Source organism: Choristoneura fumiferana, chromosome Z (assembly GCF_025370935.1).
Source record: "Choristoneura fumiferana chromosome Z, NRCan_CFum_1, whole genome shotgun sequence".
NCBI lineage: Eukaryota > Metazoa > Arthropoda > Insecta > Lepidoptera > Tortricidae > Choristoneura > Choristoneura fumiferana.
In genome coordinates this window covers 19,947,348-19,959,206 of record NC_133472.1, presented here as the reverse complement: position 1 = coordinate 19,959,206, position 11,859 = coordinate 19,947,348, and the positions used below count along the sequence as shown (strand labels likewise).

The window sequence follows — 11,859 nt, the reverse complement described above, 5'->3', positions numbered from 1 at the left end:
ATCCGTTTGCAGTGGGGTGCGGCTAGTAATTTTTAAATCGGTCTTTGACACAATAGTAATTCCGGAACCATTTCCTCTATTTCACGTCTGAATACAAGATTATCACTAATAGCTCGCACTGCGCATCCATTGCGATGATATGTATTCACTAGTCGCGTTTTCTGATATATTGAACGGTCGGTTCGAAATAGTACTTTATACGAATTATAGGGGGACGTATATGAATATCGAAAATGAATATATATAATGTTAAAAAGTCGACGGTCAAAATATCGAAAGTAAATAAGGTTAGGTTCGAAATTTTAACTATCGATATTTCACTTTCGATATTTAGATACGTGCCTAATAATTAGGGCATCTTGATGTCGAGGTACCGTAGACTACAGGGCTTTGCCGAGTATTTAGGCTAAATAATTTACCAAATTTAATATAAGATCTAATTAGGTATAAATTATGTTATAGGTAATCATTGTAGGTATAATTGTTTTGATTATTCTTATGATTTCTTTCGTTTTGTTTCGAATAGCAATATACACACAGAAATTTGAAGTCTTGAAATATTAAGGAATGATTGATTGAATGTGTATTAGAGAATGTCGACAAAACATTAATGCAGATTCGTGTCCGGCATCATATTAAAATAAAATTGTGGCTATATTATATCCTTCTGTAACTTATACCAGCCTCTTATCCACATCACTTATCTCAGATTAAAAATTCGGTCACAGCAAAGATGACCCAGTGCTGCGTAAAATAGAATGTTACAGTTTCTCCACTGTCACTTTTAACAGTTTTTAATTGAATTAAGTAAACAAAAAAATGAAATATCCGTGCTTAATACCAGGATGTTATTTTACGGTAAGAATTAATAATTTTAAGCAATCATTACAAAAGAAAAAAAAAACACTGATATTTCATACATTTTTTGGCTGCCTTTACAAATATTTAATTATGTTGATTTTAAACCATTCACCTCGATTTGCCTTGTTTCTATTTATGTTATTTCACCTTGTATATTTTGTTGCTTCAAACCTTTGCAAGTTAAAAATTAGTTAAGTTAATTTTGATACACTGCCAGGGCTCGGATTGACATACAATTTGGTAAACATTTGTAGGTTGAATACAATGCAAGTACAGTCATAGAAAAATAGAGTCCGCGGAAAAAACTTGTATTAAGCATGAAATTTTTAATTACGACTTCTTTTGCTGTCAATGCTATGCGACGTTTAGAAATAATTATGCTAATTTTGCCTACTCACACTCATTTTTTTATACACACTCAGTTCAGGACACTAATGATTAAATGAGATATTATCCAAAACATAAATGTGAAATGAGAGCCAAGTTCAATACCATGATATGTGCCTTGATTGTTGACTTTAACGACAAAAGAAGTGAGATCTAAATGTCAGTCCTGAAATGATTTTATAACAACTTAAAATATCATTAATATAACTTAGGATAATATATTGAAGCCTAAGGTCGAACTTGGCTATTTCTCATATACGAATTATTATTAAGTAAACTACTATAACAGTCATGGAAGAACCCTGGCTAGTTTCAACCAGCAAGCCAAATTTTCGGAAGAATAAAATAAGAACTTACAGCTTTAAAACTTGCGAAGGCTAATATAAATTCGTATATGAAAACAAGCCAAGTCCGACCTTAGGTTTCAATATATTATCCTAAGTTATAAGAAGAAATGATATTTTAAGTTGTTATATTCTTCTTCTTTTGTCGTCAAAGTCAACAATCAAGGCATTTATCATAATATTGAACTTGGCTCTCAATTCACATTTATGTTTTGATTGGATATCATTACTTTTTGTACAGAAATAATTTAATTTAAAAAGTTATAATAAAATGATAAAAATTAACTACTTTCTGATTTATTTCTTTGTATTCACCCAACTACCTATCAGGATGCAAAATTTGAACTTTCTAGGTCATTTGGAACTGGGTTAGAATTTTGATCTATTGGTGAGTCAGAGATAAAAATGATGATTTTTGGATGTTAATATCTAAATAACCCTTTCAGGTGTGTTTATGAAATTTAGAGCACATAATGTATCTCACAAGTCTCAATAAATGAGCCAAATTTTACACGTTTATGTGAAATAGTTTTTGAGTTATGAGGGGGTCAAAAGTGGCTCCAAATGGTTCGAGTAAAATTACACAAGGTGCTGCTCGCCAGTTCTGTTAGCTTGAACTTGGCTTGACACGCTACCGCGTGTCTAGATGTGTGATTTCTAAACTTACCAACATATACAATAAGAAGTGCTTACAAGTAACATAGTATAGAGGTTGAGGCGTGGTACAGTAGAAAATCTCAATTTAACATAGATAAGTAGGTACTTAAACTCTGTTTCTATTTCATTTGTGAACGTGTCGCTAAGTACGAAGGTAAGTTATTCTACGTAATCGTACCGTATCTAAGCCCGTTATCGAAGTATTTACGATAAGAGCTATTATTCATACGCACTGGATGTAGTAAGAATACAAGTAAGATTTTGATATTTCGTTTCATGTTAGAGTAGTTTTTAACCACAATAGTAACTTTATCATTCATTAAAAAATTTGGGCTAAAATTATTACCTTTCATTTCGACTTTGCCGCAGTTGGGTAAAAATAAAAACTTATCGCACGTTTTCATGCAAATCACAAAAATTAAATTCTACGTCATCTTCTTTGAAAGCTGATCAATAAATAAGTTTCAATCCGATTTGAGGATGCAAATATTTTCTAAGACCATTTAATTTAAAGAAAATGTGATAAAAAGAAATATAATTGTAATGTACCCACATGAGAGCGCAGCAACGATTAGCACGTTCCCCAACCATAGGTTGCATGTCGCACTGAGCTTTTCATACAAGTTTACTTGGAATTGGACATATCGGACCTTAGATCTACACCTATCTTTATATTCCCATTTACCACACGTTAAACCCTGAGATGAACCACCCTTCCGTGATATCTTGCGGTTAAGGTGCCCACATAATTCGGATATTGAAAACCCATCAAAACAGATCAAGCTTCGCATTATTCATCTCGGTGAAGGAAAAAAAGAAGAGAAATAGCACAGTTACCTACCTAACACTTTTATAAAAAAGTTCGTTGCGCCTTTTATTTACTTACAAAACCTTGTACGATAAGGCCGACCTATTGCCAATTGCTTACCTTGTAATTTTCTCTGTGTACTTGTTTTTTGTATCACTTACTATTTCTGGTGTACAATAAAGATTAATTGTATTGTAAGTCACTGACATTGCTCAGAGAATTAGTTCGTTGAAGTGGCGTTGGGCTGGCCACGTCTGTCGCAGGACCGATGAACGGTGGAGCAGGACGAGTCCTCGAAGGGAGACCATGGACGGGAAAACGTAGTGTAGGGCGTCCTGAGGCACGGTGGACGGATGACCTTAAGAGGATCGCTGGCGGCGGATGGATGCGAGGGGCTGAATACAGAGTGTTGTGGCGCGCCATGGAAGAGGCCTATGTCCAGCAGTGGACTGCTGTAGGCTGATGATGATGATGATTGTATTCTATTGTATTGTACGATGTTTTAAGGCTACTTTCAAAAAACTTTCTGTTTTGAAAACAGTGTTTTCAATGGTCTCGTACCTTTAATCGTTGCGTTTCCTACGTCTGGTTGAAGATATAAAATACTGACAAAAATAACGGGCCTCTTTCCATAAGATTCCACAGCAAAAATTTCGACTAAAAGTCCATTTTGATATTATTATTATTAATCGTTTTCAAGAATACATAGAGTAAGTATCGTCAATCTGCAAGTCAATTTGTATGTGGGTACACCTATGGAAAAATTATGTCAAAGTTCCCTCCACAGGTTCCCTCATTCCTAAAATATTGGATATTCATTCAGGATACTAAACCTGAAGCCGTTTTTTTAGTGTGGCAGAAGGAGGTGGTGAAAACGATTGTGATTCCAGGTATATTAGATAATATGGCCACAGACCAGGCCAGGTATATTAGATAATAATAGGTACGTGCAATTACGTACAAACTTGCCAAATGATTGACTGAGTCACAATACACTGAGTCTGGTATTATAGATACCCATTTGATATTTGCAAATTCCGGTAGGTACATACTCGTATATCCTGCATTGACTTGGTAAAAGGAAATATAACACATACATTATTAGCGTCAAAAGTGGGTTAAAAAAAAAAAGAGTTTAAAAATTGCGGCAAATACAGATATCTCGTTTTGTGATTTTCATTGGTAGTCGCTAATCTCCGGTGATAACGCGACCGAATGTTCATTGTAGTAGGTAATTCATTCAACAAAGTCCAGCAAGGATAATAACACAGAACTGGGCCACCTCAATTGGCCAGGATCACTAGCGAAGCGACAGACAGGAGACGTCTCATTTAATAATATCTTTATTGGACAGTGCACTGAAAGCGTGGGAACCATGGTAACTTTTATTGTATTTTGTGATGCGCTTTTTTGTTTCTTATAGTGTTTGATAAAGTTTTGTTCACTTTAATAACTTATATTTGGACGACCGGACAGCCGAGTGGTTAGAGAACCTGACTACGAGAGGCTTGAGGTCCCGGGTTCAATCCCCGGTGGGCAGATATTATGTATGAAAAATAAGATTTTTTCTATCGTATCTTAGGTGTTTAATATTTAAGTACGCTTCTATCTATTTAAGTACGTTTATCCTTTGCCTTGTACCCATAACACAAGTTTTGGTTAGTTTGGGACTAGGTCAATCGGTGTTAAAGTGTCCTATGATTTGTTTGCCGTTAAGGACATTGTAATAATGAAATTAATTTTCAATGCATGCCGATCAATTACTTAACAGTTGGTACCTACTCTTGAATCCATTTGCTTTGTCAACATGCAACGCGAATGTTTAAACATATATTGGATACAAATTGATTGAAAACAAACTCATATCTGAAAGTTAATTAAGAAACATATTTGATTTCAACTAAACTTTAACTAATTTATAGTGTGTAAGTCGAAGTTTGTGTGTAAGTTGAAGTCGAAGTCGAAAATAGACACCGATAAACACAACATATTTTTAAGGTCATGAGTCAAGATAAAGGATAAACACTAACGCCGACTGTTAGGGTTCCATATTAAAATATTGCACAACGGGACCCTATTTTTCTTGTTAAGGTTTTTCTATCTGCGTGGAACCGTTTAAAATAGAATAGGGAGACTATGACCTCTTTCAACAAATTATAAAATTAAATAATTAAATATAAATATCATGGGACCCTTGACACCAATTCACCTAGTCCCAAAGTAAGCAAAGCTTGTACCTACTATGGATACTAGGCAACGGATAAACATACTTTTGTAGATAAATATCTACTTAAACACATATTAAACATCCAAGACCCGAGAGCGTAATCACTATTTCTTACGACTTCACATTTGCACCTGCACCTGTTAGTTAAAACGGACAACGGTAATGTGATAACAAACGCCTCTAAGTCCGTTTTCTGATCCGGTAACAATTGAATTAGGTACTCAAGTTCACTAAGCATAAAAAGGTTATAAGTACGTATTGGAATATCAACCTTTGACAGCAATTTCTTTCATATAACGTTTTAAACTTTTGTGATTTTCACTCATAGTTAAAATACCACAAACGGGACGTATCACGCTAACACACACGAGTAATATTTACCTCGACAACAACATTACAGTGGCCGTGGTCATGACCAAACCTCTGGATTGAGCTTCACAATCCCAAAATTCTCTCCACGGAAAGTCATTTCTACTCAAGAATGGTACGTGAAGCAGTTGCAATAAAAAGCATAAAAATTTTAACCGGGACGATGTGTAATAAGCCTCCATCTTTGTGGAATTCTGTTATAAATAAGTGTCGGCGTCGGGATGAATGTTCTGAGGGACGATCGGACGTTGTTATTGTCGTTCCAATCGTTTATTTAACTTTTGACAGCTCGAGTACTAATTAAAATAGTGATGCCCTGATGCGTTCCTGATTCGATTTCTTTTAAGAATCGATTTAACACATTCATATTTTATTTTTGCTCAACATTTTGCATTGTTTTATAAACATTCACAGGTGTTTAAGTTACTTTATCTTACATATTAAAATAAACCATTTATGTTAAGTTAATATGTTTATCACTTCCCACGGTAATTTAGTAATTTTGACAATTATGAAGCGCCAAAACTGGACGCGGCAGCGACGCCAGTTTGTTGACACTCACAACGAGACGCCCGTGGTAGGTATAATTAAAAATAGTATTACAGTGCCTATTTTAGTTGTTTTAACTTTTTAATCCCTAAAGGCATATTAATGTATTTATTATTTTTAAATGATTTTGATATAAAATATGTATGTTTTATTTATAAAATCGATTTACTTCAAAACGGTTTTTATAGTCTATGGTCATTACGTGGGCGGTACCCGTCCATGAAGTACGGTATTCTCTGTAGTAGGTACATTGTACCGAAAATTATTATAAAACTTCACGTGCGTGATCTGTCAAAAGTTAAATAAACGATTGGAACGACAATAGTGTTGTGTGTCAGTGTGATGGGGTGACAAATAAGAATGACCAAGTGCGGGTAGTTCGAGATACAAGTACCGGTACTATTTGTGATCAAGTGCGGGTAGTTCGAAGGACTCGCGCTGCTAGGCAGACTTGACACCCCACACTTCAGTCTACTCATGACCACGGCCACTGTAATGTTGCCGAAACGTCGAGGTAAATATTACTCGTGTGAGTTAGCGTGATAAGTCCCGTTTGTGGTATTTTGACTATGAATTTCTTTCATGTTTTATTCTTTTGATTTCTTAATAGGTCATGATTTACAGTTAAAAATCATTATTTTGTTCACATATTCGCCCTTTTCTATTTAGGCAAATGTAATCTAAATAAGTACCTACAAATACAGACTGCGCATTTCATCCGGTTATTATCCAAATTCTTGGAATTTTTCTTTCGTGATTAGATTAAAATTATCACATAACATGAAATATCATGTTCTAAACCTAGCTTTATTAGTGACTTATCTTTTGTGAATTACTTGTATGACGGTTTACACTAATACCAGGTAAAAATCTACAATGTAATCATATTTAGTTGTAAAATGCTATCAGTTTTCATCAATGTATTATCGTAATGGTCATTAATGAGTAACATTTATAAAGATAAAAATAAATAGTCAATATGAATTTAAGCACGGCAAGTATAGATCTTTAAATCTGATCTAAATTAAAAAGCAGTGCGACGATGTAACAGGCTGATTTATCAAAATAGCTGCCCCAAAACCTGGAAATTAAGTCACTGTCAACGGCAGGCGCCAAAAATCTATTTTAGATACTAGTAATTGTCGATTTCTGTCAGTCGATTTTTTAATAAGTGATGAACAATAAAATTCTAATTTTAACTGAATTTCATAGTTCGACAATTTATTTTGGAACTCCAAAGTTCGGTGGCTCACAGGTACAATAAATTAGTGTCGTACCTAGTTCGCAAGCGCACCAGACCTTTACTGTAAGTTAAATCCCACCAAAAACATTCTGTAAAAAACTAGCCAAGTCTCGATGGAGCTGCTTGTTTATCTCTAAAAAGTAATGAAATCTAGACAAAGTCTTGCCAAGTGCTTCCTTACTGCGATTTCTTTATTATTATAGTTAATGGTACGGCAGTGTTTGCTTCGCGCTCGACTTGGCGGGGGCACAACCGTACCGTACCGAGATAATTCACATAACATCAGATTAATTTTCATCTTTCTTACTATTATACCGGCAGGTTCAGGGTGTGTTGATCGGAATCAACCTCACACAATTCAGGACGTGTAGGGACACTAGTCGGTTGCCATCATATTGTTTGAGCGTTTCTAACTCATATCTTACACGACGAAAGATTAAAAGTATAGTAACATGAATTTCACCAATTACGGCTACGAAACGCCAGTGAATAATTTACTGAGTTAGTTCAAATTCAAATTCATATGATTTATTCAGTAAATAGGCTGCAATGGGCACTTTTACACGTCATTTTTTAAACTACCAGCGCTTTCGGAAAGACCATCATTTCCAAGAAGAATGCGCCGCAAGCAACTTGGCAGAAAGTCATTTTTTCATAATAATATAATTACAAATAAAATACTAAAAAACTATATTATACAATTAAAGAAAAAAAAATACAAAAAATAATAATAATAAAAATACAGGGATGTATGGGGTCCCTTAGTTACAATACTAAACACTAACTACTTATATCTAAACTATATCTACGTTCAGTGGAAGTGTAGAATGCTTCCACCGTCGTTAGTTAGAGTTAAAGTTGGTCCTATTCACATCCGAAGAATCAGCCGGTATAAAGGACTCTTAAAACAAATGAAAGTCTTTTCCCATTTAAAAATAGTACATTGGAATAAAATAAGTGTTTGCTGCTCTGCTTTTCTTCTCATTGAAAGGATTAAAATCTTTCAGAGGAACAAATAATACTCATCCTTTTAATTTGTTGTAGATTTTTACCAGCTTTTATTTACTTCACCTCGTATAATTGTTGTTTTAATCTAATTCCAGTGTTTGGTTTTATTTAAAATATGGTATAAAAATGTAGCATATCTTTTCGTTTTTTCATAGGTCTAAGGTACATTACAGTACTTATTCGCCAATGAAATCTACAATGAATGTAATACAATTCGCTGTTGTATATATCTCTTTCTCTTCTTATCTGTTAATTTATGTATATGAACCAACTTTCTGCAATAACGCATTCTTTGACTAATTAACTTCGTTACAGACTGGGAAAATAGATACGTTTTTTAACTATATACCTAGGCGGCTCGAGTGTAGCTCGCGTGACAATTCTATTCTGTTCCTCTTTATTAATTATCATCATCATCAGTCGGAAGACGTCCTCTTTATTAGCTCTGTGCTAAAAATGGACTCTTAAAACCAAGATACGCTCGGTCAACTAGTTCTCATCGCTAGACTAGCCGCGCATAGGGTTACCATGTTTCAGGATTTTTCCGTCCCGTCCCGGGCGGCAATTTTGAGAGGGCGGCAAAATAAAGGTTCCAGACCGGTGTTATTTATTTTCTATTCGGCGACCTAATAAACAATATTTGTTCCTAAAATAGCAGATCTGTCACCTAAATTGAATCACCAAATAATATTAAAACGGTTACCTAAATATTATTAAAAACTTACTCGGAAATAATATTGATCATCAAATAATTAATAATAATCCATACTATCCATACTTCCATACTAATCCATACTTCCATACTAATATTATAAATGCGAAAGTAACTCTGTCTGTCTGTCTGTCTGCCTGTTACGCTTTCACGCAAAAACCGCTGAACCGATTTGGATGAAATTTGGTACAGAGATAGAATAGACCATGGGAAAGAACATAGGCTATCTTTTATCGCGAAAAAAAAGGCTTTAAGGGGTTGAAATAGGGGGTGAAAGTTTATATGGTGAAAGTTCGTCGCTGTCGGAAATAAAACCATGAAACTTGGCATTTAGGCACTTAATAAGAAATAAGTCGGTATGTGTTTTAGCTTTTTTGAAAATTCGACCTGTGAGGGGATGAAATAGGATAAAAAATTATATGGAACGTCGTCATTATCACAGATAAATCGATGAATCTTTGTGTTTAGGTATTCGATAAGAACAAAAAAAACCGGTTAAAATCGACTCGAACTCGCGCATCAAGGGTTCCGTGCATAGGTATTTATGAATATCAAGTGTTAGCAGAGCCAAGCTCATAAGCAAAATGTACGCAATGTGGGGTCATTTTACATGGCTTATTAACATAGACAGTCAGACATGAAAAATTATGATTTTCAGATTTTTCTTACTTATTTTGCTATAAAGAAAATAAAATTTGCTATAAGAGCTTCCTTTATACAAAATTTCAAGTTTCTAGGACAGCCAGAAGTACCCTATAACTTTTTTGAGTTTAGGGTTTAAATTTCAACTCGATAAATACTCCGCACGTTTACGGGATAAAGGGTCTTGACAGACAGACGGACGGACGGACAGCAAAGTCATCCTATAAGTTCCATTTTTTTTCCTTTTGAGGTTCGGAACCCTAAAAAACATTTGTTCTGGCTCTTTTCAAATTTCGACATTTTTCATACCTACTTGAAAATATGGGGATGAAAGTTCGTAAGGAATTCCAAACAAATTTACTACTCCATTCAATAGAATACAGTTTCCAACGGAAATGTGACTATTATATAGATGATAATTGCAATTAGTGTTAAGCCGCTTTATAAGTATAGAAATATGCAATGCTTAGTAAGAATGCCGTCTTAATTATAATGCTACCCTCCTAACTTACAATAAAGGACGTAAGATGTCAAGAGCTCACTATGAAGAATTAGTCCTTTTGTGTTGGCAGGGTAGAATACTTATTTAAAAAATGTTTATAAAGTGTTAAAAACCAGCTTATGTTTTACTAAAGAATGGAAGAACAAAAAAAATTTGTTTAGATATAAAGCAATGTATTAAAATAGGTTATTTTCAGTAAACCGTAGAAGTTTCTATATGTTATTATTGGCAGAATAGGTACCCTAAATAAATTAAATACTTTCCAAAGTTATACTATTCCACGCAGACGAAGTCGCGGCAAAAGCTAGTATTAAATAAAACAAATACAATATTTCACTTAAAATCTATGTAACACGTGTGCCTGGACTAGGATAATTCCTGTGTCTCAGGCTAAACGAGCTAATATTTACATACTAAAATAATCACCAAGGAAAAATTAACAAAGTAGGTACGGTGTAATATAATAGGTACTTAGTATTTACGTAGAAATTACACAAAATCAAAATAACAACATTTTTATGTATTTACTTAAAAGATATTATCAGGTCAAACATAAATACTGTGCGTCAGTGGATTTTTACTGGGTTAGTGTTGGTTCATAGATTGCTGATTAAGACATCACGTCTATTACATTTGACCTAAAAATGGTGCGATTTATTAAGTGTTGATAAAATGTGCATAATTAATATTAGGATTATAATTAACCTCACATGGCGATGACTCCGACACAGAGAAATTATCTAGGTCATCAATCAATCGGTTAGTCATAAGTCATAATGTGTAAATAAATAAATAATAATAAACTAATTTAAGTACGGCGCTCTTAGACGCCGTCATAGTCAATGGTATTAAGGTACCTCTTTTCTGCAAGTAATCTAGCAGGACATTCGGAGTCACCCGTCTTGTGGCCGCACGGTTTTTTGAAATGCAGACAAGTAGCACATTTTTGATGGTTCGGCTTTCCTGGTGCATTGTTTGATATCATGCCCGCGGTTTCATCACAGTGTCCACAAATGGATGTCTCCCGTCGGCAGGACTTGGCGGCGTGTCCATAACTGGGTGGCATTTAAAACACCTCGTTACCAGGGTGAAATCTCTAACGGGACAGGATCCAGTGCACGAACTCTCTCTCCTTTGTAATTAAGGCCTAACGTATTTGAGCAGGTACTTTTAATACGTAGTTACAGGTCTCGGCCTCTTTCTTTCCCGACTTATGGCTGAGTTTAATAGAGCCGATAAAGGTTCGTATGTTATACCTTCAAATGTTCCGGCTAAGTTTTGTTGGAAGATGCAGTTGTACACTTCCGTTTCCTGCATATCTGAAGGCACTCCAACAACCACAATCCTCGGTTTGCGCTGTGCGGTTCATCCATGGTAAGGCCCCGTCGACGAGGTTAGCTGCGCAGACTACTTCAACTTCTTAATGTCCGCCTTGGTGTCAGTGCTGATTATTACTCCGCCATTTCTGGTCTAGTGTAAACCTTTTACCTGCAGCTTCAATTGTTCAGGTCGGATTAATTTCTGCTGGCTCTGCTGAGGCACCGACTTCG

General features: G+C 35.0%; 1 protein-coding gene across 1 annotated transcript in view; it reads left to right on the top strand.

The window, feature by feature from the left end:
* Positions 1-765: 765 nt before the first annotated feature.
* The window catches only part of LOC141431015 (uncharacterized), a 28,079-nt gene continuing 16,985 nt past the window's right edge, over positions 766-11,859 (top strand). The window contains exon 1 of the mRNA XM_074091967.1: positions 766-858. Within this exon, the coding sequence (XP_073948068.1) occupies positions 820-858 (39 nt within the window). The 5' untranslated portion in view covers positions 766-819. The remainder of the gene's footprint in view (positions 859-11,859) is intronic.